Below are 27,311 nucleotides of genomic sequence, written 5' to 3'. Positions count from 1 at the left end.
TCTGCTTTGATCTCCCAATCTCCCCTGTGATATCCAGCTCTGGGAAAGCCTCCTTTACACCTTGTAGCCCTAAAGCAGAAGAGGCACAAGGGCTTCACCATCCTCCCCCTCCTCTTCTCACTGCCCATCTTTCTCCCCTTCTTTACACTCACACACACACACACACACACACACACACACACACACACACACACACATATATTCACCATCCACACCCACACTGGACTCTCTTTTGAAAGTCTAGGACTTGATTTAAAATTCCTCTTCAGAGCATGTCATGCATTTTATATGCATGGCGAGTGGGAAAGAGAGAGGAGGGATTGTGGGGGTTTGTGAGGAGGGAGGTTCGGGGGATGATGGGGCGGGTGGGGGCATCCAACCCAAATGAACTTCCCTCCGCTGTTGCTTTCCTCAGGGATATATCTGTACACACCACCATCACCGCTCTCTTTTGCTCCTCGCCCCTCATTTTCTCGCGCCCACTCAACTCTTTCAACATTAGTTTTACTGCATAATGCTTTTCACAAATTCCACCGAACAGCCCGGGCGCCATAGCCTTTGAAGACAAGTGTGATCAGAACAGAGGCAGGGGGTGTACAAAAACCTGGCCGCAGGGCATTTGGGGTTTTTGCACTCGTGTTTAGCGGCGTATGGAGCAGAGGAGGGAGGCTGACAACTGCAGTGTTTGGGGACAGCTTTGATGTCTGATGGGGTGCGGCTGCTGCTTCTTCTGCACAGTCCTTCACAAGGAGACTGTCACGTTGACACAGCCAGGCTTTATGCAGAGCAGAGCTGAGCAGAGCCGTGATGGATAACAGATAATCAAAAGAGCACGGCTCTTCACCTAAAACATCTCTCTTATTCTGTTTGCTGACTGGCTCCGACACCAAGACAGGAATCAATAAGACACCAAAGCAGCATCAACTCGGACTTCTGCATCTGCTGGAGAAAAATCTGGTTTATTAGGAACAATATGATCCCACTAGCTTATCGTGGATATAGCAGTAAACAACAGAAACACAATTCACTTTTCTTTTTTTTTCCTTTTTCTTTTAAGTGCTACAGTTTTGCGATTATAGACATAAAACAGCACGGAAACCATAGTGCTACATTCATATATGCACAGAGTATAAAAATTACAGTATATTGCTGTTAAAGTCTTCCTATTCCTGCTCATAGCACCCTCAGTTTCTTACACACACACACACACACACTCATACACACACGCTCATACACACATCACAAATCACACTGTGAGCTGTTGTAATGAAAACTGGGTGGTTTTAACGTGAGAGCTGAGACACGGTTTAGGTCTGGTAGGTCAACATTTTTTACAGATAAGCACTGAGTTATCATTGGAGCACAAGGCTGACAAAAGTTAGGCTAATATAGTACAGTAACACAAGACAAACCCTCCACAGAGAGATCACAAAACCTCACTGGACAGACTCTCAGTGAACTGAAGCAAAGTGTTTTCTCCTTTTAGCTATTATGTATTTTTTTCTTCATTTTTTTTTCCTTTTGAAATGAAAGATTAATACAAGTTAACTTTGGTTTCCAGCTCTCTAGGATACTATACTGAAAAATTGTGGCAGTTTAAGCTGTGAGTAAAATCAACAGTATAGCAGCCTTAAGCCGATGATAATACAAAACGGGGAAAAAAAATCACTTTTTAAAACATGTCTTTTTTTTTCTTGTTATAATAGCAGCCAGGAAATAACATTGTTACAGTGTGATTCCTTAGAAGAAACTGTTAAAAATCTGTGATCTGGTACCTCTGAATAAATAGAAAAATGCTACCTCTTTGTTGCTATTTCTTGCCTGTTCTGTTATAAATATGGTTACGCGTAGCAGATATGCATTGTGTTAAGACATCGTGTCTTTCATCCATGCAACGACAAAGAAGCTGAAGAGTTTTAGTGATAGAGAAATTTAAAGAAAAAAAAGAAAAGAAAAGGTTTTCCACAAGTGACTTGCTGTACAACGCAGTATTTTGGAGGCCTTGAGTGCTTCCAAATTTGCAGTCGGACTGTAACACAAGACAAACATCGATTACAAAAACAGGCTGAAAGGAACCAATCAATGATTTGGGATGCATTTGCAGGCTGGAGAGAGGGGACATCTCAGGTTTCACACATGGGACCCCCTGGCTTTGCTGCTGGCATCTCCTCAGTCATTTGCGAGAAACTCCCTTCGGTTCAGAGTTCATTCTGTGGCAATACCGAGCCACTGTGAGACCTCAGCCGGGGCGAGGTCTGAAACCTGAGCGAGCCCATTCGACAGTAAAAGCAAATTTAAAAAATAAACAATGTTGTGTGCTAATAGTACGAGCTGTGATTATTTATAATTTGTAGGGCAGTGATTTTAGAAAAGGAGTGTGTCAGGAATGCACTCTTAAAACTGTTTATGCAGCAGGAACCCTACTACAGGGTTTATTCTACTTCTGCCTCTTTCTTTTATGCTGTGCTGCACATCTCTCGTTCATCTTTCAGGCTTCTTTTGCATATTTTTTTCTAAAACACTCCACATGCAAACTATTCGATTCGGTTTGCTGCAAAAGTTTAAACCCAACACAGGAGCTTTCAAAGCGCTGCAAAAGAGCTCAGTCTTCTAGCAGCCTGTCCTCCATCACAGGCCAGGGAGAGCATAATGGAGCAGTGTGTGCTCAGAGTTCACTGGAGCGGTCTGAGGGGTGAAAGCAGTAGACACACACTGCGCTGGTTGTAGCGAGCTGTTTCCATTACACATTCTAAGCAGCTGCTGTTTGGAGGAAGTCCTTTGAAAGACGACTTGTGGGGGTAACTGGAGTCCACAGTTCAAATGGGGTCCTTCACCCTAAAGAGCCGGGGTCGAGGCTGAGGCCTCGCCCTCCCTGGCATCATCGTCACCATCATCCTTGCACCCCCCCACCCTACATCCTACCGCCACCACTACCACCACGAAGGCCTCCAAACCGAGGACCTACACATGCGACGTCTAAACTAACACTCAACGTTCATGCTATAACTCCTAGAGAAGCAGGACGAGCAAAAAGAAACCGAAAAAAAGCAAAGGCAAAAACATGCACTCCTCGTTTCTCCGCTGTTGTAGTCAGCTTAGTGCGATTCCATCTAAAATGCATCCTTTGCTCTGTGGGTTTCGCCTCTGGTTTCTTCAGTTGTTTTGATTTGTGAATGTTTTGACACGAAGAGGCAGGGAAGAGGGAGTTTTTTCTGGGAGAGGCTTTGAAGAGATTCAGAAGAGTCTGAAGGTTGTCTCTGAGGGGTCAGGGGCATCTTTAAAAAAGGTGCAGGGAGGGGGGAAAAAAAGAAGGAGAGGCACCAGGAAAAAGAGGAGGAAGATGCTGAGATGAAAAAAGTCGAGCTGATTGAAAAGAGGCCTTGTTCACTTTTGTGTAAGGTATGCTCCGATGGTGAGGCTGGCCGCTCCGAGCGCAGCCAAGCCGAAAACTGTCTTGATGGAGGGCCAGGAGCAACTGAAGACGGAGTCCCTCTGTCTGTCGTACAGCTCCACAAATGCATCCTGAGATGAGAGACAGAGACAACTGATTAGGCTTCTGAATAACATGGTTACCTTCGCATGAATACTTTTCAAGTTCTTAAATAAGGTTTGCATCTCATAGTTCTTAAAGGAGACATGAGTCACAAATAAATCATTCTACCTTAAAAGAAGGGTCAGCAACTGCCTTAAACAGCCGGTCAGTGCAGGTTTTAACCGAACGCTGCTCAAACAGGGGTTAACCCTGCATTTGATGAGGACTATTTTTAGCAGTCGCCTGAAAGACATCGATTGACTGATATGTGGAAGTCCACGTGAAGCTGTCTTAAAATAATCTACAGCTTTCATGCTAGCAGCAATATGGATTGATATTTATATAGCGCTTTTCTACTCTAATTGAGCACTCAAAGCAGTTTTTATGACAGCCATCATTCACTCTATCGTATAGCACTGCCTAAGTGCCTTTTCTAACATTCACACTCCAATGAGTGCATCAGGGCTAACTCAGGGTTCAGTATCTTCCCCGAGGATGCTTCAGCATGCTCTGCAGTTTATTCGGGATTATCTAATCGTTTCTTTACAAGAAAAAGTTGTGGGTAAGAGGCACAAACAAATAAGGCATACTTGAAGGTTGGCTACACATGCATCACTTAAAGGAATAATTCATTGTTGTCTTTGATCTTCTTCCTGGAATTTGTGTGATTACAAGAAAAACACAAAACACTGCAGGCCATATTTAATATCTCATTTTCCTGCCTGTAGTTTTGGTTTCATTTGTTTTAATAATAAGATAAGTTTCATTCACTTCCATGTATTGAACATAGATTTTATAGGAAAAAAAACTTGGTAAATATGATTTTTTTTTTCTAATTTGGGTGAAATGACCCTTTAAAATGTAAATCCCTTGGCTGATACCAAACATGGGTGGGAAAAGAATGTCATTACACTTATGCTGCAGGCAGATCCACTACTGTTCATCGGCTCTCACACCCTCCTACGCTTTTCATGCACAATGACACAACCCACTCGGAAACACATACTACCCAAACACAGGAATCACCCAAAAAGGCCCATTCGCAACATTTTTTTCTTTCTCTAGCACGCGGATGAACACTCCAGTGCTCAAGCACGAATATATTAAAGCTGCTCACGGTGTCTCAGTGGGTTCAGCTTTCTGCCGCTAAGAGGAGTTTTAAAGGAGGCCAGTTAAAAACGTGAGCGTACACGAGGAGCATCTGTGCAGAAAAGACCGTGGCTGCGTGTCTTAGATGAGGAAATACAGACATCTGCTTAAAAGCGGTGACAGCAGGAACAGCTGGACAGGAAGTAATGGTGCTAAGCTAAATGCTCTCCCACACACAGACAGACACACACACACGCACACACAGCAGATTATCTTGAACCAAACGACAATAGAGGAAATTTTAGGGAGCTCTAGGGGACACCTCCTATTGAATATTTTTCTTTTGTTATGAGGCTGACCACATTAGAAGGTGTGTTGTGAAGCTGTACATCTGATCTCCTTTGAAGTCTCCATCTCTTGAAGTCTCTATCTGTAATTTGATCAGATCTGTGAACAATGGTGAATTGTTAAGTTTGATTCACTACAACATTATTGTGTCAGTTCCCATGGGGATCTATTACCAGTCTATTTTAATCTGTCTGGTTTTAAGTCAATTTACCTACAGTAATTATGCTTTGTGTTACTTTTATCGGAATACATGTTTTTTTGACCTTGATCTAGTAGAAGATTCATTATACTCTCTTTCGCTAGTGTCACGTTTTAATACACAGCTTCCTTTTTATCAAACAAAAAGCCCACACAGGACTAAAAAAAGGAGGCATCTATTCTGAACTGCTGTACGGAGACAAAAGCATTTCCTGCTTCCCTTCCTGTCCTGTGGCATTCCTGAGGCTGGGGGCTGGTGACAGAGGGGAGGAAGGATCAGCAGTTTTTTTTCTGGGCCCTCTGATGTCAAAACACACTGTGTTCCGTAAATCACCCGGCAATATCTTTTACCACACAGCATTCTCTTTGTTGCAGCTGGGCGTTTTAAACTACACCCCCGGGCTAGAGACAGTAGTCTAGGGGAATGCTAACAGCTCGGTGAAACTGTAAGGCTCTTATAAATTAGCTAAATGCTAATTTCAAAAAGTATACTCACTCAAATTGGTAAAGCTATGGTGTGATGCTTACTGGTTGCATCACACTAGAGTGAAATCAGAATGGCACTCAGAATGCATGTGTTGGAAAAATGTACTTTTAAAAGTACTTTTATTGCACCATGTTCATTTATTCATGAGCTGCTGTAACAGGATTCAAATGGCTGAATTGCCACCTCAGCATGCAGTCAAGTTCTATAGTCTTGCTAATGACCTACTAATTTTATTCAGGTGTGTTGCAGCAGGGACACATGTAAAAGCTTGAAGACACCGGCCCTTAAGGACTGGAGTTTGACACTAGAGGCCCAGAGTTCAGCACCCTAAACTGACCTCTTTAGATTGCTAGGGGATTGCTTAGATTGCTTGGTTGGAAACAAATTGTCCCCAGACAATTGTAGTCTCACTCAACAGACTGGTGAAGGTTTGCTAATTATTTATAATCCCAGACAAATTGCCAACAGGTAGGAATCAGTCTGAGATTAGTCTGTGGTGCTGAGCGCAACTTATCTGTGATGCGTCTCTTTGCAATAGGGAACTCGACTCAGCTGGTTTTCAACTGGTTGTATTCAAAGTTGCCAAATGCCAACTGACTCGGAGTAGTCACAGACCTGCTCACCATCTTTAAAGCAAATATTTCAAAGGCAACAAGATTGCAAGTTCAGTGCAAATAGTCACAATAATTTTAGTCATGCCACGTTCTCCGACTGCTGTTTTCCCAAGTGTGACCGTAGCATAACCATCTAACGCCAGGCTGTTAACATAAAGTAGAGCTGAAGCTGGTTTTCCAGGTCTTCACCAAACAGAAACAGAAATATTAAGGCTTAAATTTAAGGCATGGCTGCTGCAGATAACACACCAATGCAAGCAGTCTGAAAATTATTTTGGCTTGCTGTGCTATTAATTCATTAATTTGACTGTATAGTCACTTAGCAGCAGGTACCTAACACACCCAAATAGTCCATACTTGCACTTTGCTAAGCTAGCTTGCTAGAATAAACTTCTTACTTCTCACCTATTCACCCTGTCATCCAAATACAATGAAACAATCAGCTCCAAACACACAAACAACGACACACAAAACAAGATGGTGGCAGTCATAGTGTTAAAATCGAGCTATGTCCATCTTTCACATACAGTCCATGTAATCTATGTAATCCAAAACTCTGTGTCCATCTATCCTGTAAGTGTTGACACATTTATCCTCTGGGCATCATGAGTATCTGTCCTAAATTTCATGGCAGTCCATGCAAATGTTTTTGAGATATTTCAGTCTGGGCTAAAGCAGTGTACCAACTGCCGCCATCATCCCTGGAGCCTTGCTGGTAGTGTGGAAAGCAAAATGTCAGGGAGCATTTTTTATTTTGGAGCGCTCTGAACAGTCTCTGCTTTTGAACGATGACACCCGTCTCCCTCTCCAGGATACAGGTATTAATAAGCGAGCAAGCTCTTCAGTCACACCTCTAAGCCGAAGGAAATGTGCTGATTGGCAAAAACACCATTGTGTGTTTTTCCTCACCTACGCCTGGAAAATAACAGTTTGCTGAAACTGTAACTCCAGCCAGCAGCAAGGCGCGCATGTGACCAGCCACTAGCAAAGCTCAACAAAATGGCAAACTCATGTGTGTCCTTGATATGTCCCAGACAGTCGCCATAGATTATCATCTATTTAAGTCTGAAACAAAAGCTGGCAATTATAATGAGAGGTTCATACGAGCTGTGATGGATGTTTAAAAGAATCCCACAAGGGCATGGGTGGTAATAACTCCAGGTTGACTCAGGGGAGAGCTGGAAAGCAGGAGGGGGGTGGGGGTGTCAGGTGGATATCATGAGACTGAGGCATGCTCCACTTCAGCTCCTGGAACTTTTTCATCCCCGCATTAGCGAACAGCGCTGCCACAAACATGTGAGCAGTGTGGAAAAACAAACCTTGGCACTTTGTGTTTTGGCCCCATTTCTGTTGTTGTGTTGACTGTCATTCTGAAAAGCGGAGTCTTTACAGAAAAATAATGATAAGCAGGTGGGAAAGAGGACACAGGAAGTTGACAGGGACAAGAGAGCACAAAAAAACACGGCCAACAAAAGACTTCATAATCCCCAAAAGCTCATATTTGCCCCGCAGCAAAGCCATCTGCCATCAGCAGCAGGTGTGCATCTGGGAAATAAAAGTCCAGGCTGCAGTTCTCTACAGTATTAATTTTTTCGATCAGTGGCTTTTAAAAGGTCACCCCCAGCCTACAGAGACCCTGGAGTCAATGGGAAAATGCCTAGCCAGGTTTACACACACCCTGCCTTCATTTTTACTGCAAACAATGAATCCTGTTGAGAATTACATACAGAGCAAAAGAGTTCGACTGAGCGGTGAGGACTTGAGTCTCCCATATGCAGCAGAGGGGTGGCGACTGACTGCATGAGTGTCACGGTTACCCAGGCTGGAAGCTTCACACACAATTTGCTTTTCCCACCAGCGGGAGAGAGTCTATCCTTGACCTCTGATTTGTTTTTCACATGATTTACACCTCTGGGTTTTGCTCAGTGTCTTTCTCATGGACACAAAGAGATTTTACACAGCTGTCTTCTTCGGATGGCTTTACGTTATCTTATGGGCAACGGGAAATACCAAACATTTGCCAGATCCTTTGGGTATCACACCCCACACACTGACACAAACTTTTGGGAACGATCCTGCAGCTTCTGTGGAAGATAATGAGTGATCTTGTGTGCTTGACTAGCTCCGATAAAACCGCAAGCAGCACTTTGCCAAAACAGAATAATGATTAGACAACTGTCTCTGTTTTGGGAATCTTCTCTGGATAATTGCGGGCAGACTGTGACTGAGAGAAAGGGATGTAGGTTAAAGTTCAACTTGTAATTAAAGTGCCCGTTGTGGCTTCACTGCTATATTCACCTCTGAACTGAGCTTCTCCCCACGCTCTGTTTATTTCCTAAGCGTTCACATAGTAGCGTACTTATAAAATTACATATGCTGCTCCTGCTGCCCTTCTTTCATTTTTTTAATTAGCCTTTTGCAGACTCTCCACTGCTAATTAAAGTCAAACAAAACTCCCATTTCAGGGGTGGAGGGGTATGGGAGAAAAAATGCAAGGAAGGCATTATTTTCTCATAATAGATCTGTTTTGATCAAAATATACACTTATATCGCTCTCTTTCATGTGGGTGCATTATTATTTCATGAGTGCAAGCGCATATACAGATTCAAAACATCTGAAAAATAATAATAAAAATAAACAGGTCAGACATCATGACAGTGACAGTACTGCAAGCGCTTGTCCTGGAACAAGGTCAGCTTCGATCAATTCTCCAGAGTGGCATCCATTGACCAAAAATCAGATGACGGAGGAGTTTGTTGCAGTACTCATTACCCGTTGAATCCCCTGTGTCAGCAGCAGCAAACAGCTTGGAGCTGAGGACACTGAGCCCTTCACTGCCCTGTGACAATACTGCAATACATGGAAACCACAGCCTCGCAGTCCAGCGTGACAAAGTGGGATGTCGAGCTGTACAAATCCAGCCCAATCAATGCGCAAGTATTTAGTGGATCAGCCCGAGTAACAATAACACTTGCTTCTTTGAAACAAAGGACATACGTATGCAGTGACAAAAGATACCTAACTGATGAGTCGCTTATAAAAAAAATTGCTTTGGTTTTGCAGCAGTCTATAAAATTAACAAACTGTCACTAATGGTCATTTATCATTGGCTAGCTTTGAATGTCATTAATAATAATCATCATTTTGAAGTCAGCCTGAGCATCTTCCATTGCAGACTGCCACATCTGTACATAACAGACTGTGATGTTCGACATCCTTTGAGTCTGAAAAATTAAAGCCAGCGAGGTGTTTGCTTTAAACCTGCATTCTTCCAGGTGGGCACCAGGGGGCGACTCTAAAACATCCAGATTATGTTAAAGTTTATGAGTCAATGACCTACTTCTGACTTGATTTATGATGTCGGTGAACAGTTACATGATGAGTTTATGGTCTCAGTCACCAGTGTGAACCCTTATTTAACACATTATAATGTTACTTTTGTTAATTTTGTCCCTGTATTTAGTAAAAATAATAATTTTTAAAAAGCCAATTACGCATCTGAGTTGAACGTCTTCAATTCCTCAGTCAGATCCATGCCTCAGCTGTCACTGGTTCCAAAAGACCAAGAAGACAATGGCCAAAATGCTCAATTTGAGGCTTTAAAACAAAACCTGGAGCAGGCTGATTATGACACAGGGGCTACATCCATTTTATTTTATTTTATGTTTTTAATGATCCACGTGTTTTGATTTGCCCCGACTATTTGTGTGCGATGCCATTCCTGATGCAACCCTCCCCGTTTTTCTTAGCTTGGAGTGCTTAGGAGTGCACAATTGAATTAAATACTCTTGAATTCAGTTTTATTTATTGGGACCAAATCAAGATGTTTTATATTGTAAGGTACAATTATACACCCAAAGACAGTTAATTAAGCAATGAAGGCAGTAAAAAAGAAAATAGAAACTTTATTCAGTTTGTGCAAGCAGCTCCACTAACCTCACCTTAAACTGAATATTATTTTGGTGAGAAAGACTCCCCGAAGCTTGTGTAAGAAGCTTGAGTAAACTTTGAAAGTGAAGAGCGTTATTGACTGTCCACGCGCTTTTACAAATGAATTGCCATCCTTTAAAATGGCCAGCCAATATGGAAGCCATAGAATACAGAATTGGCCCGACAGAGCGGGATCATGACACAGTACAAGGGAAATTGGAAACCTTTTTTAATATGCCCCCCGCTTGAGCTTCACTGCAAACTCAGGTTTCATACCTTCCGCAGTCATTACGTTCGAGTCAAGCGTAAAGAGAGAAACAATTTTGACGTCGGATGCTACCCCAAAGGCTCATAAATATTCAAATTTGCATCAGCAACAGCGGCTGCAGCATTTGTGTGTTTACAAAACAGCTCCCGCTCCCGTGGGAGTCAGCCTTCTCCACTGGAACATGAAATGTGATCGGCAGTAAATCACCCACACTCCTCGTGACACTGTTTTTTTTTTATTGTCTCCATTATTCATTGTCTAAACTTACCAGATAAATGAGAAACAGAACTTTACACAGGAGACTTTGGTTTCTCTGAAGATATGTAATGCTTCAATAAACTTGAGGTTTTTTTAATCCCATCAATGAAGAGAAGGAGGAGGTGCAAAACCACGGTAAAGCAATTCCAATTTGTACAGGGGGGAAAATATTCAGAGGATTTTGGGGAAATATAAACAGATTTTGAATTGACAAGCATTGCATGGCCTTGACTGATCAGTTATGTACTCCTTGATTCTTGTTGAGACTATTGATTTTTTTTTACTGAACAGCTTTGATCCAACATGAAATGAAGGACAGGGTAACCTTGCAGTCTCAGAAGACTGAAGGCAAGTGCATAGAAGCAGACTGCACTAGCTTTCCCCCTGCACCCAGGGTTTATCAGCAGACTACACCTAAGCTCAAAGTGTATTATACACAATCAATCACTTTTACATGTAAAGCAAAGAGACATCAAAGCTAAGGGAAAGCCACAGAGAGACAATCCTTTCCCCCCCCCTCACAATAAACCTCTGCAGCTCAGTCAATAGAGGTTTTTTTTTTTTCATTCTTTAAAATGAGCCAATCTTGTGGTTTGACCTTGAACATTTGATTCAAAATCCTTCATAGCATCCCAAACCAAAGCACAAAGGAGCCCTCAAATAGATACAATGCAGCTAAATGAGGATGTCTGCCTCGTCTGAGGATGTCTGCACTGAGCGCATCCGGCCTACCACGGAGGAGGAAGTGACAGAGTCCTGCCAGATAGAGAGAACGCAACTGCTGTGCAGCTATAAATAACGAGAGGCTTCATCCTAGCCCCTAGTTCAGGGCTTCCCGATCTAATAAAACAAGTCTCATCTCTGCTGCTCGCTCCATTTAAAAGGCCACAGATGACGAGTGAGAGCGCAGAGGATGAAAAGGGGCAGCTGAGTCATCGTCCACGTGTGTGGGTGTGCTTGAAGTGCATTAAACCTGGCTGCAGTGGCTTTTTAGTAAAGACAGGATGTCTGCCACTTGGGAGTCTAAGTGGTCTGTGTTCTTGTCAAGGAAGCTGTGCATAGCACACCCAAATCCATGTAAGCAGCACGCAGGCCAATAAACTGTGGTGCTTTTCTTTTTTACACTATGTGAGCCTTTCCATCCCAGGTCGTGTTGTCCAAATGTTGCACTCACAGGACTGTTAAAGTGGACTTGCATAAAGACCCACTTTGTAAGTGAAAGTGGCATTTAAAACATGCAGAAGGCCTCAATGGAACAAAAGGCAAGGTAGGTGTAGGTTAATGATTAGACAGAGGCAAAGCTTTCCACCATTCAAATGACTCTATCGGCTTTGAGTAAGCTTTGTATTTGCCGCTCTCTGGAACCAAAGCACCTCTTACTCTAGGAGAGCATGAGAGCCCCTGCAGTTCCAATTTCAACTGTTGAACTATCACTGATTAGTTCAGATGGGAAGTCCTGATAGAGACCGTGGGAAGCAACAGATTCCAAGGTGGCCTATTGCTTCCCCACAAGTCCATGGGAGAGGCCCATTTCCTGTGACGAAGGCAGCGCCGCTTCAAGCCTTAAAAGTCAGATCTGCCGACCCCTTTAGACCTTGAGAGCACACAACCAACCTCTTAGAAAGCCACTCCAAAAATAGTGGCTGCCTAATCCCAGCTAAAAATGACTACTGTATATGGAGTAATGAGCGGGACGTGCGGGAACACCATCTGCAGCAGGGCTTCAAACTTCACGTGACACGTGTGTGGTGACTAATTGTTCTGAACTTGACCCCCCTCCCCAAAAAATGGAGCCATCTGAAATAATGCGCTCTGCTTTCAGTCACTGTGGTCTTGTGTGTGCAGCTTCTTTGTGTCGAGCCCCTGATGTAACAGAATTACATAATCCCAATGTTCAGAAAGGGGCTTTTCAGACAGCAGTGATAGGCGGTGTAAAGGACCTCTATGGCGTAGTTAGCATTAAGTCACTTTTTGTGCTTAGACGGTGCAGGAATGACATCACTGTCTAGTATGAGACTATGACTTCTCTGTGGTAGAGCCAAGCATGGCTAAATCACAGAGTCTGTTCGGGTAACTAGGAAAGACTCGAGGCAAGCCAAACATGTAGTCATACTAATACCGTGGAGAAAGGGAGGGGGAGCAGCAGGGGAGAGCCACAGTTGGTTAGAGACTGTAACTAAGAGATTTGTATTTGTTTTGAACCATTAAGCGACTCCTAAATCTTAGCCCCTAGTATAAGAGGAGGCAGACCATAAAAAGGCAAGTTTTAGAGGGAATGTGATGTTATTTTTCCTTTGATGAAACACCAAGTTGTAATTTAGGAAGCACGGGTAAACAAATCAAGTGTAACATCATCTAATAGAGAATTAAACGTGTCAGTGAAGGAGAAAGTATTAGAAGATCAAAGCTAGACACCCAGGGCCTCCCGTGGTCTCCTGTTTCAGTCGGCCCCTAAATGAAAGCTTGTCAGTTTTGGCAACAAGATACCAGAGCGGTTTACGTGATTAGAGAACACTGGGCCAGGTTTCAGGTGTAGCTGGGTTCCCCGTGTTGGCCATGTAAATGAGAGAGGCCAGAGTCTGGGACGGGGCATGCTGTGAGGAGAACAGAGAGCAGCAGATTGAGCATCTCAGATGTCCGATAATGTCAAAGAAAACAATCATCCGCTTGAGGTACGGCTCCCTCAGGAAACGGCTTTGAAGTGGAGGAGAATGGAGCTGAAAAAGCACTGAAAACTTTCCACAAAGTCACAGAGAAGGTATTCACTGCCGGTGGTGGAAAGCACAGCTACATACAGTATGCTGTCACTTCTTAGACTTAAAGCCTGCGGGAAATACTGCCGATTCCTTTCTCTTTAACAATAAAAATAAACAGTTCATAAACAAACAATTCAGCTCTTGCTGCATTTTGATTAAAGTACTGCAAGGCCCTGATTGGTGCGCAGAAATGTGACACTGCCTCTCAGAACCCGTCTCCAGCTCTGCTCAATCTAATTAGAACAGAAAAAAACACAGAAAATGTGAAATGTGCCTTGTTGAGGTAAACACATTTTCCTTTTATTTCATTTTCCTTTCCGTGTGGTTCTAAAAGCAGGATGTTCACTTTACAGTGTTACTTCAAGAAGAGGGGGTTAAAAGAAAGAAAGAAGAAAAATCATGTGGGGAGACAAAGCAAAAGCCGATAAGGGAAGGAAAGCATATTTCCCACAGGCTGAGAGTTAAAGCTCAGAGATGCATGACAAAACTTCTCTAAACATGGACGATGAGGTCATTTTATTTAGGGGGGGGGGGGGCGAAAGGAAAGCAATGATTATTATTCTTATGCAATTTCACTTCCACTCAGACAATCTGAGAGCAGAGGCCGTATCATGAGCGTCAGCTCTAAAAACAATAAGTGAAAGAAAGAATTCCACTCTCTTTCCTCTCAGGACGGGAACACTGGGGGAAAGTTCATTGACCTCTCTCAGGCAACCAGCTGATTTTCATCCAGGCTGGGGGAGAGGAATGAGTGGAATGCATTGATGTGTGGAAACAAACAACCCCGCTTGTGTGTGCGCGCGTTTGCCCGAGAGGCTCGATATGAGAAGGAATGAGCCTCGAGTTGAACCAAGTCAGCTGCGAGAAACACGGCTACAGCAAACCCTTTGAATTATGTAATGAAAAAGCTTCGGCTAAATCCTTCTCAGAAAATAATTACTCAACGAAAGCCCAATCAAGCAGGCAAAGAGCAGAGGTGGACATTACTTCTGTTCTTTTTTCTTTCTCCTTTTACTTTTCATTGCTCTAAACTCAGCATGACTCACAAAGACCTTGCAGAGAGCTAGGGCGTGCTTTTAAAAGACGCATTGTTTGAACTATCTTGAGCAGCTTGGCTCATTCAGAGCTGTGTGACCTTCCCTGTCTGTACGTAAAGACCAAAGGGAAACAAGCACAGCCTACCCGATGAATGATAATAAGTTGCCTATTGTGACAGTGAAAGTCTGGAGTGAAAATGCACAGAAAACTAATGAGGCATATGTCAATTTCATAATGGAGGAGAGTTTCTGTTTCTCTCTGGACTAATCCATGGAAAATGTCATTAATGGGGTTCGGTGCCTGCCTACTGTGAGCTGGCTTGTCTTGAAACTGCACTGCAAGAATAAGATACTGCACCAAAGCTGGATGTTAAATAATGCGGGAGAAAAACAAAAGCAAACATGCAATATAGGTCCAGCGATTTTCCACATGTACAGTATGTATTTTTAGGTTTCGGGATATGTAATGCCCATGTGGATGTTTCACGAGTAAATTCCTCTGCTTTAAAGTCAGCAGATGGATCAGCTGAGGATCAGATGATTGTTGAGTCAGATGACTTTAACAAGCAATTTCATCCAAGTGTGCTCTGTAACTTTGGATTGACCTTAGTCTCCTAAATCTCCTTCTTTGTATTTAACAGCTTGAATTCTATTAGCGTCATTATTCTTTGGGCTTTAAACCACGGTGGCTGCTCCAGATATTACCCTCTCCGTCTCAACCTGGCTGCAGCAGATGAGGCCGTAAGAGATAGGAATGCCTTTTTTTATAGCTTTATAAGCCTCCTCTTATTTCATGCCCTTCCATCTGTCCTCATCCTCCTCCTCCTCCTCCTCCAGAACCCTGTTAGCCTCACCTTCTGATCAAAGACACCTTCTGAAGTCCAGGCTTTAAAAATTTTTTTTTACCCAGGAATATTTTTTAATCTCCTGTCCTCCATGAAGTACAGGAATGTGGACTCATTATAATTCAAATCTGGAAAACATTGGCGATCAGGGGGTCTGAGCGTGATGGGTTTGGTGGTATCAGAAAATGAGTTGGCTGATCAAATAGTGCCTGCTGAAATTCAGCTGATTAAAAAAAAGAACAAAAAAAGAAACACATCTGTACTTATTTCTTCGTGCATCAGTCCAACCGCCAACTGACTTCAAATGTGAGCAATAAATTAGGCAGTTTACAAGTCAATTTGCAGAGTTGATTAAACTTCTAGTGGTTAGATTTGCCGACATGAACCTCGTCTAGACGGGAGTTAAAACCTCACTATAAAAGCAAAATGAAGCCTGTCACCACTAAATCTTGGCACCATAAAAGTTTGCTCTGGCATAAGTCATCAAATGAGTGCATCCTTAGAACATACACAGACATAAATCGTCACTGTATTGTCAAAAGAAATAGCAAAAAACATGAAATAAAATCCCTAGGAAGAAAAGGAATCACTGTCACTACTACGGTATTCATTTCTTCATGTTTTCTTTGAAGTATCTGTCAGTATTTCAAGATGTAATGACAGCCCAACAACCAATTAAACGTAGAGGCAGAGTAGATTCTGTGAAATTGCTGCAACATAACGCCTTGGCAATAGTGGGTTTGCCCCTACCGGCGAGATATCTGTGTCAAAAGTAGCACGCAGCTGTAATATTCCGCGCCAGCTGCAGCATCCTGACAGAAGGTGATTGTAGATTTGAGAAGATGTCAAGAGAATTTAGGATGGAGACTCTGAAACAATACGTAGAAGCCAGAACAATGCTCTCTTGGAAAAGCTTTTTATCTTCCAAGCGTCATGGGTTTATAGTTTTCTCTGCACTTCAAACCTAATCAGTCGCCATCAAAGGCGATTGCAGCAGGGTGGTGCTGTATGAGCTGTGCCAATAGGGAGAGCTCGCACACCAGCTGAAAGGAGTCAGGAAATTTAAAACATTTTTAAAAATGTGCTAAAAGATCTCACCCAGGTCTTTCCACAGAGACACTCTCCTTCAGGATGCATTTTGATTAATCACATGCACATACAATCTGACATTCACAGCTGCTGGTCTGCTGAGTTAATTGAGGCTCTGCTCAGAGAACCATTGCAAACCATTGGAAATGCTGAATCTATAACCCGTAGTCAAATAGATTTCCAAGCATCGGCTGACCTCACTCGATGTCGACTGAAACAGATCAGATTTCCTGTGGGATACTTGCTCTCATGCCAAAAATCATGTTTAGAGATGGGGTGCACAGAATTATTTACTCCAGACCTCCACAGACGAGGCAGAGAAATCTATTTACCATTATCTGGCTGTTGTCATTTTTGGAAGAGCGAGTACTCAACAGTTCAGAGAAGAGTCAATAATGGCATGCTGTTTGGTAATGGCCAGTGGTGTAGCTAGCTGCGCCGGGGGAAATCCCAGTGGAGATGGTTGTGGTGTCTGTGTGAGCGTGCACGAGCTTGTGTGCGTTGAGGCTGTATGGCATGGCTAACAGGAAGCTAGGCACCCCGAGGCCATCTGCTCCCTGCCATGGCTCACATGTCACCCTGTGACAACACAGCATTATTGATTCACACTACCACATCCGCTTCTTTGTGTACACACTGATGTGCCACAGTGTATGTGTGTATGTATATGCCCGTGAGTGTGTACACAGCCATTTTGTTGACAGCAAATAATTGATTTCCACTAGCACATCCGCTTCTATCTTTGCCTGTACGTGTGTGGATATCAATGCTTTAAGCCTTAAAAGGTCAATTTACCCTGAACCACAAATTAGCAGCTAGCCATGGAGATAGTTTCGCTTTTGTTTTAAACGTACACTTTTCCATGTTTTTTGCATCAATAGCAGAGTAAATGGCTGCGTGGGATTTGAAAGGTTGAGATTTTACTGTCTAACTTTGCAGTTACCATTGCCACTATGGAACATTTAAACTCACTGTTTTGGTTTTGCAACCTGCTCCTTTACTCTTCATTTGCTCCCATCAACCTTGCATCACGAGCGTTCAGTTTACACTCCTTAGACGCCGGAAATATGAGTAAAGACCGATGCTAATCCTGCTTTCTGTCTGCTAAATTTGTATTGCATTTGCAGCCTGTTTTGCTGCTTCACCGAAATGCTGTTAATTATCGCTTTAGTCTTTGCTGCTGCTTTCTCTGCCCCAAAATCAATAAAACTGATAAAAAAAAATTGGTCTCATAATCTTAAAGTGAAATTTCATAAACTGCAGGTCGAATCGCTATTTGAGGACGCCTTACAGGGGAAGTCAGTTGCTTCTGACTCTCATGCTAAAAAACCCAACTTTCGAGCAGGTAAACATGTTTACAGCCTGGTACAGAAATACTTTGGGGCTTTCTGCCTAATTTCCTCTCTGCTGTGTTTATGGCGTTGGTTCTTTTTGGGACATTTTAAAAGCAGCTTTCTTACGTAATGTGACCTTCTGCTTGGTAATTTGTACTAACAACCTGTCCTCTGTGCTTCAGCTTTGGTGAGGGAAATTGTAATATAACCCATACAATGGACATAACGTACTTCCTAACTCAGCTTGCTAGCATTAGCAGTAATTGTTGCTAGAGAAAAAAGTCACGTTTTTCTTTTTTGTATACCTGTGTTTAGATCATAAACAATATAAAAGAGTGTGACGTCACTCACTGGTGAGTCCTGATACGAAGCCTTGTACTGAGTGTCTTTTTTGGCAGTGTGTTGAAACCTGATGTGATGATTGAGGGGTGGATTGGGCTGGGTTGCGAATATTATGAGACAATGAGCATACCATGAATATTCCTCCCTTCTGACTCAAATAATGATCATAGTTTATTGAATTGACTCAGTGATTTATTCAATAGAAAATGAAACTAGCGATTTAGCTCAAAAACTCATCAGGAGAAGGTTTGTTGATGTCAGAGGCTGAGAGAGCTGAGGGCTGTTTTGTCATAGACTTGTACCGAGTAATCTCACGTGACAACATGGTCACATTCAAGAGTTGGCCGCCATATTGGATGTGACAATCATCGATTGCTAGTGAAAAATTTGTATTCTCTCGTCGGTTGGCTATGGTTACTGTAGTCGATGGCTCAGATCAGTTGTTGCACAAAAAAAACTCCTGGTGACTGTTAGGCACAACTTTTACTTTGGATGTAAACCTTCTTCATTCCCGGATTGTGTTGTACTTTTCACAGATTTACTACTGCTTGGAGTGTAGCTATTCAGTATTTGTAGACAAATCTGTCACTTCATGCAAACTATGGGCAACTGAACCGACATGAACCAATATGCTTGGGACCAAGCGTTGGATTGTTCACCCACTAATAGGAAACGTGAGCTGGGTTTAGACCATCGTGAGACCAAGGAGGTTTTGTGGTTGTCTGTGTCTGTGTGGTTGTGGTGGTGGGGATGACACTGACCAGTCTCTAGGTCCATGTGACAGGGACTTTCACAATCATTTTCCCATAAACTCCCATCAACCTCTAGCAATCACTTACATCCAGAGGCTGCGTGACTAGGGCTTTGTCACTGTGATTGTCACCAAAAATAAAAATGTTAACATCAAAGTGAAACATCTTCTGCAGCATGTCTTTGTCTTGTCTTCCTCCCCTCACCCCCAACTGGTCGTGGCAGATAGCTGCCCGGTTCAGCCTGGTTCTGCTAGAGGTTACTTCCTATTAAAAGGGAGTTTTTCCTTTCCACTATCGTCAAGTGCTTACTCATAGGCTGTTCGTCTGGTTGTCGGGGTTGTCTCTACATTATTGTAGGGTTTTTACTTTACAATATAAAGCACCTTAAGGCAACTGTTGTTGTGATTTGGTGCTTATAAATAAAACTGATTTGATTTGGACTGACTTGAATCAAAACCTTCAAAACCTCAATAGAACCAGAAGAGACAGCCCCTGTTGGACTGATGGAAACTATTTCGCTGTTGGCTTAAGTGTAACGAAGCAGACAGAAGGGATGGATGTAGTGAAAGAGGAGATGTAGAGGGTTGGTGTGACAGAAGAGGATGCTAGGAATAGGGTGAACAACGGAGGTAGATGATCTGCTGTGGTGACCTCTAAAAGTGAGCAGCCAAAAGAACGAGACGAACTCCTGGGATTGCTTCGCTTTTCAGATCCAGAAACTACATCTGTAGTTCAGATCTTAGATTCTCAGGCTGGAATTAATTCACAGTGAAAGCTGCCATTCATTGGGGAAACCTAAGACAATCCACTACCTGTTCAACAGGCTTTGTCTTTGTGAGGAGACATACTAGACTTCAAATGACAGTGGATATTGCTGCCCTAGAAATTAACTGAAAACATCAAATCTCTTTTTAAGCCTTTTGGGGGTTTGACCCAAAAATATCTACAGTAGCTAGACAATGGGAGGAACCATTTAACCTTGCCCTATATTGATATGCTGCGCTGCTTGCAAGGGTGTGCCTAGTGGCAAAGTCAACTTGCGTCTCAATAGGCTTCTCATTATCCGGCTCCCACCGTGACAGGAAAGGTGGAAAACTCTTTTATCTGCCATCTCAAATGGTTCATTAGGACATTTTTTCCATGGAGGACGGCGGTGGGTTCGTGATGTGACGCTATCACAGAGGCACACAGGGCAGGGATTTACGCGTAACATGACAATTAGAAGACCACACAAGAGCAGTGATGGTAATGCTTCTATATTTAGAGGCCTCTCGCATGTCCCTGCATTTTTCAGGGATCTGGAACGTTACCTGACACTGAAAGCCAGGTCTCTGGGTATTAGTGTGTTTGGGCACGTGTATGTGTGCAAGTTAATACGTCTCATGTGGTGGGGGTAAGAGGGAGGAAGAGGATGAGGGAAAAAAGAGGAGGGGAAAGAGGATATAATCTCTCAGCTGGAGCTCATAAAGCTTTCGGGACATCCATTTAGTGTCCAAGTTTATCTGCTCCATATATTATTTATCAGCGTATCCTCTCAGTGGGATGGTAGCGCTTAGCTCAAGCACTTGTCCCTCATAAAACAGGAGCTTAGAAGGTTGAGGTGACTGCTTATTTGAGCAAAAGGGATCAAAAGGAAACAGTAATATGGATGAATTCTCAACTTTCAATCTGTAAACTCGCGTAATCCTAGAAGTCCAACACAAAGAGTACAAAATAAAGAAAAAACACTGATGTTAGCTTATGTTCATGGTCCACTGACATGACTATCCAACTAAAAGAGCTGGACACTCAGGAAAAAATCCAGGTTGTGTCCGTTTTTTATTTACAGCCCCTGTTTCCCAGCAGACATTCTGCCAGCTCTCCCAAGAAGGCCCAGAAATAACTACAGCACAGGATGGGGTGGAGGGTCTCTGGGGTAAAGGTATGTTGCGGAAAGACGCAAAGCATATCCCCTGCAAGTGCAACAGAACAGGATTTGTGGCCTGCAATCATGCCGTAAACGGCAATGAGACATCCAGCGTGGTTGGAAAGGTGAAGATGGAGTGCATGTGACTTACTGCGGGCAAAAGAGTATAATCTGAAGCTGAATAGACATCAAAATGAAAAGAGATTCAGTGCTTCTTAAATCCACACACGGGACTAAATGCTTGGCTCAAACGTCTTTGAGACGCAGATAGCGAAGAGATTGCTGGAAGAAAAATGTTCTTGTTGGACTGATTGAGAGAGCTGCGGCCCGCAGCAGCCCACGTCTGTAGGAAATGTTCCTGAGATTACAGATGCTGTGCTGATGGGTGTAAACACAGTGGCAGATGGTGAGCAACCGAGGCCTCCCAAGCAAAAGGGGTACAGTACAGGGGAAAATCTTGGCTGCCTCTTGCCACATTAAGCTCCTTTGTGGTGCACAGTCTCCATTACAGAGCTCAAACACATCCAACGGTAAAGTTGTTGTCAAAATCTCCAAGCTGATTCTTATTTAGTTTGTTTCTTTGTTTGCTATTTACATTTTTGTTGCGTCTCCAGCTGTAGAATGACAGTGTTAATTGACGGGGTGGGAGGGAGAAAGCCTAAAATGCTATTTGCGCAAGTAATCATTTATTCCTCGGTCTGATTGCTCAGAACTAGAAGGCAGCGTTCACACAGTAATGAGAGACCAAAAACTGATAAACAGCTACAAATTAATGGATGAAAAAAAGGGTGTAACTGAGTGTGACAGCACGCCGCATGACAAGAAGGGAATACTAGCTCAGAGTGGATGTAAGTCAGTCATGACTTACAGAGCTCATTACGCTGTAAAGCATGTGTCCTCAGAGGCAGCGCTGCGTTCACCATCAACATAGACATCTTTGTGTTAGAAAAAGAGCTCAAAGCTAAAAGAAGCATAGCTGAAACAGTTCCTGAATGGCGCCCTGATTAGTATTGACTTGCGTTTAGCAGGCTGAGTTTGCATCTAGGAGACGCAAATTGGATGTAAGTGAGACCTGGTCGAGAATTTCTTTTGCTCTCCTGTGAATGGCTGCATGTGCCTCCTTTGTGATTTAGTTTGTTTGTTTGGTTTCTTTTCCTGGGTTTTTGTCTCTACTCTGCCGAAACGTCACCTAGATGGAGATTAATGACTTCCTTGCTGTCCCACATCCACTCAGCCTCAGCAAGGCGCCGTAGCCAGATGCCTGCTATACCATAGCAACATGCTGGTCCCACCCATCGAAGAGCAGCCTGTGCTCTGGGAAACCCCCACAGGATGGACCCAACCCAAACGCACATTGTCTTTCATAACACACACACACACACCTGGGAGACACAGAAAATAGACCACCTGGTTAGCAGCATTCCACAGACACCTGATCTCACTGTTTGGGGCTTAAAAAAAGAAAGGTTTTTCAGTGATTTAACTCCTTCCTCTCACTTGTTATAGAAAAGCAAGGATTTAGAGGCACGTTAGCATATCTGAGGAATATTTCCACAACTTAGCAGTAAATACAGGGAGCACAAAATCATGGCAGTTCCCTCTGATGAATGTGTGGACCCAATTTTATGACATTGTGCAACTACAGGAGAGGCCATGATCATTATTCTTCTGTGGCTTCAACAGCTGAATGTCTGCACAATGACTTGGTGCAAATCCATCAAAAATAGTGCTGTTTTCAAAGGGTAAGAGATCACTTTGACCTACTGGTGGCCACAGGGAAGACTGCAAGAACAGTGAGATTCATCCATAACAGCACATACACTTTTTTTTTTAGGGAGAATTCAAATTAGGGTTGTTGAGAAAGACCAAGAAGCAATGCCATCTTTAGAGCGTGACTAAAAACAACAAAGATAAAGAAAAATCATTTCTCAACATCATATCTGACACTGCTCTTGGTTAACCTCCAGTTATGAAACTGCTGTTTTTCTCTTGAAGCACAATTTGGCATTTCGCTCCGTGCCGCCCTCTCAGCCAGTCAAGCGTCTGAGGTCAAGTATGTAATTTCGGAACTCGGACGCCGTCTGCCACTTTGTTCAATCACTTGGTATTTACTGCAAGCGCCTGCAAATAAACACAGGTGCGCCACGTGTGGGTGAGTCTGCAGCCTAAATGCAATCGTTCCCTGATTGAGTGCAATTTCTGTCAACAAAAAGGCCGAGTTTCTAACTGAATGTTAGGGACAATGAAAGGACGGTGTGTCACATCCCGGGGTGTGGGAAGCAATCTGTGCTGAATGGGAGCCATTTGGCCCCTCAGCTGAGATTTTGCAAACACAGTCACTGCTTTGTCAGTTTTTTAAAGGGAAGATTTTCGCCGAACTAAATGTGTATTTGACTCACTCGCAACACTTAGACTCAACAATGATTAGTGGGTACCGTTCACACTATTTTGGGCTTAAATTGTCTCAAAAACAATAGGAAACAGAGGGTGGCTGATAGAAAGCTGTTTCCACACCACTCTTACATGTCAAAATGTCAGTGATAGGCTGATTAGCCACCCACCTTTGTTTTTAGAATGGTGGAAAACACAGCACTCACCTCTTCCACACAATAACACAATGGACAGGGTAAGTGACCATAAATGCAACCTGTCTAAACACACATTTAGCCGTGTTTACCGAGTGTCTTCATTGTTTGGAAGATGTGTAAATGCCATTTAAAAAGTTTTATTTAGAATTATCAGGTCGAACACTATAACAAACGACAGTGAGCTCATGAGAAACGACTGATTTGTGAAACCTGTTTTATCCTCATTCCTCTGCTACAGCCACCCGGCACGTGAATGTTCCTTAGAAAACAGGTGACCCAGGTGAGGTTAATGCAGAAATGTAGCACATGTGTCTCATTGCAGCAATGCAAAGCTTTCACAATAAAACATAATGGATACCAGATCATTTGCAAACAGTGGCAGCCATTGTTTAGTCCCCACTGAGCTCTGCAGCTACAAATGAGGAAACTGAGGTCACATCCTTTCTCCCCCCTTTTTTTGTACTTCATAGGCTCATTTATACACTCCCCCTACCTGAAATTTCACCTCTTGTAAAAAATCTTTTTTTTTTTTAAATTTATTAAAAGAAAATTAAGAACTTGCGCGACTAAAAAACTGAAAATAATGAAAAGAAATGTTTAAATCAATGTTGCTAACCCTGACCCTCTGGACAGGTTTCCATGATCTAAAACATCTCTAAAAATCCCCTCTATGCCCTTGAGATCCCTGTTGAGAGATATCTGATTAACAGTCTCTGCATATCCTCTGTGAATTCATAATTCAGGAAGAGGCCAGTACAAAATCAACCCGATGTTTAGCAGACATTCTCAAAAACATACAAAAACACAAACACGTCAGTGTATAACAGGCCGCCGTTTTGGCTCCGGAGGAGACAAAACATAGCAAAAAACCCCCAGCTTTGTTTCACAGACTGAAAACACAGTTGACTTTTATTACATTTCAACATCGGCAAAGCCAGTTTTCACAAACCCAATCCAGAGTACAGACAACGCTGTGTTTGCAACGTCAGTTATTAAAGGTCATGCAATAACACCTCAGGAAATTCCCTACCTGACACCCGTTCAGATGAATATAAATCAACACCGGTGCATGGCTGCATATGCGGAAGCTACAACAGAAACTGAGCCAACACTAACATATTCAGGATTAAACTGTTTTAGAGCTTACTTTGAGCTTAAAACTAATTGGATGAGGTTATTCATTCCCTATACTGCAGACATATGCTTTCAAATAATCCTAAATAATCCTTTGGATTAAAGAACTGTGCTCTTGCTCTCTCTCTCTCTCTCTCTCTCTGTCTCCAGTGGATGTAGAGATACAGTCATCTCCACCCAGCTGTAAAACCCAAACTATGATGACCTACATTATTCTACAGTGGGCTCCAGAGACCCCGAGCAGGCATCTCTGCGGCCCCAGTCTGCGCCAGCTTCAAGGCACAGGTCTGAAAAAGGCAGACAAAAGAGTCCCAACCAAGATGCAAACAGAGGACGGCATGTTAAACACAGTGGCTGCAGATTAGCACTCTGTGTTCTTGGAGGGCCCTCCCTCTGTTGCCTCCCTTTGATATGTGGCACAACCTGCCACCTCCAGGGGCAAGGCAGACTCAAGGGGAATGTTAAACGGTCTAATCCTTTGAGATGAAACATTCGATATGAATCATTGATAAGCCCACTCAACACACGCCCCGTTTTTATGATACCTTCCAGCTAAGATAACCAGGCAGTGCAAACGTTATGCTCTCATTAAGAGCACCTCGGCTAATTAAAGGTTAATTCATTGCAAGTCAGTTTTGGTGGCTACTGAGGTGCACAGCACCCCCCTTTTTTTTTTTTTTTGCAGGAGGGTTTGCAGCTGTAATAAAAACCTGAAAAATTAATATGACAATGCATGCTTGTTTCAGATTCAGTGTGGGCATGCATTCAGCCAGGTGTGTGTTGTGCCAAAAAAAGGGCCTCTGATAAGCTGAACCCTGTCCAGTTATGCCCAGAGGCCTAAACACATTAATTCAATAGTTTGCTCTTTGCTGACATGTGTCTGACCTCCTCCCTTCTGCAAGAATGAGGGCCTGCAATGCCTCACGTGACAGCGGGACTGAAGCACTTTCCTGCATGAAGATTCAGATACAGGTGGATGGTGAAATGCCCTCTCTCTCCAACACCACACACACAATCCTGTTTCTTTTTATAACTAAGCTTTTACTTCCCCTTAGATAATAACCTCTGTGCTCCAATGACAGCTCTGCCTCTGCTTCTACAAATGACAGGGCGGGTTTTTTATAGAGACGCGTCGGGAGGTGTGATAGAGAAACCGCTGTTTGATTGGTCGAGTAAGTTTAACAGTCAACGAGATCAGCCAGTTAGAGCAAGTAAAGTAAAGCCGTTCATCTCGCTCGCTGCCTGACGTGCGTCACGAGATCACCCTAAAAGGGACTTTTCTTTTTTTAATGATCAGCTACACATGTGGTTTCGATATTGAGCCCCGTTAAGCCAGATCAAAATGCACTTTTCAGCTCAGTCAAACATGTAGGCCTACACTGACCGAACTAAGTCACTGAAATTCCTTTTAATCACAGTTAAAAGAGGACTTTTGCGACCCCTTGGCACACTGCTGCAAAGCGCTCAACTACACGGAATCAGACATACCCATCCCCCGTTATCTTGTATCCAGCTGTTAAGAGGTCCATTTAAATACTCCGTCATCCAGTCTGCGATGTTGTCCACCTGGGATGACATCCCCTCGTTGGAAGCGCACTCCACGCACACAGTGCCCCCAAACTCGAAGAAAGCAATAATCCGGCCCCAGTTCACCCCGTCCCGGAACAGTTCGTCTATCACCTCGGCGAACCTCCTCTGCGCCGTGGCGGAGGTGAGATGCAGCTGCCGCGACATCTCCGTGAAGTCCGGCTGGTACAGTCTTTCAAGTTCATCTCCAGCCTCGCGCAGGACTCTGTGGATGCCTGCGTGTGGGTCGGACTGTGGGAGCCGTCTGCAGAGGTGGGTGTTGCTCTCGCCGTCAGGCCCGGTGCTGGCTTCTCGGCACCGGTGGACCAAAGTCGGTGGAGGGTCAGTTATCGATCCGTTATTAGCAGCATCTTCTTCTTGGACAACGCGAAATCCCCACACGAACCCCCGCTTGGAGAGTTTATGGCAGATATACTTTTCCACAATATTGCGATTATACTCGTTCTCCATTCCGGCTCAAATTTGGCACTTTGTATATCCAGTGGTTATCCTAAATAAAATGCATTTTGACCAAATGTGTGCACTGTACAATGCTCTGCACAGGCTCGTCCAAAAAGCTGGGGCTGTATTCAAATAGGTAATGCAGCGAATGATCCCACACAGAGAGGAGATACTTTACTCGTGAACTCGGGGGAAATCCCTTGAAAAAAAAAACTGCACAGAAACACGCACTAGAAGTCAAAACAGGCTGGTTCCGTGTCAGCAGCAGTCTTCATTTCCCGAATCCTTGGAGGGACACTGGCGACCTTCTCTTTGCATAGAAATCCAATATGCGGAAGAGGTTGGGAGTAGTGTTGTTCTATTTCTGTGCACATCACCCAGACGTGGATGTGTTGCGATTAAAAAAAAAATGAATGAAAGCCAAAGTTGTTCACGCCTGAAGGGGTTTTAAAGGCGGCCAACTGTTTTAGCAGCCTTACGCACGAACCAGACGCGGGACTGTGCGCCAGACAAGGTCGGACTGGAGTCCTCTTCCACGATTGCTCCACATATCCTCCGAAGCAGCTCCCTGCTCACCGCTAGTGGGCCGCACTGTTTAGTGAGGTATGCCTGACGTCAGCTGCGGAAAGTCTTTCCTTTGGCTGCTCCAAGTGCACACCAAGAACTGCGCTCAAACCATTATTACTGCATCCTCGTTTTAAGGCAGATCACGTTACCCAGAAAATTATATAAACAAGAATATTTTTAAGATTTAGATATTTTTTATGATCGAAGA

At 43.4% G+C, this 27,311-nt stretch overlaps 1 protein-coding gene across 1 annotated transcript; it reads right to left on the bottom strand.

The window, feature by feature from the left end:
• Nucleotides 1–938: 938 nt before the first annotated feature.
• On the bottom strand, nucleotides 939–27,136 carry bcl2b (BCL2 apoptosis regulator b). Its single transcript, XM_082512862.1, has 2 exons — nucleotides 25,997–27,136; nucleotides 939–3,522 (listed from the first exon to the last, which is right to left on the bottom strand). The coding sequence occupies exons 1-2, from the start codon at nucleotides 26,543–26,545 to the stop codon at nucleotides 3,385–3,387; spliced, it is 687 nt and encodes a 228-aa protein (XP_082368988.1). The 5' UTR covers nucleotides 26,546–27,136; the 3' UTR covers nucleotides 939–3,384.
• Between the last annotated feature and the right edge of the window lie 175 nt (nucleotides 27,137–27,311).

Source organism: Aulonocara stuartgranti (genome assembly GCF_965226115.1).
Source record: "Aulonocara stuartgranti genome assembly, chromosome: 18".
NCBI classification, from domain to species: domain Eukaryota; kingdom Metazoa; phylum Chordata; class Actinopteri; order Cichliformes; family Cichlidae; genus Aulonocara; species Aulonocara stuartgranti.
The sequence above is the reverse complement of the archived record's forward strand: the minus strand, read 5'-3'. Positions and strand labels throughout refer to the sequence as shown.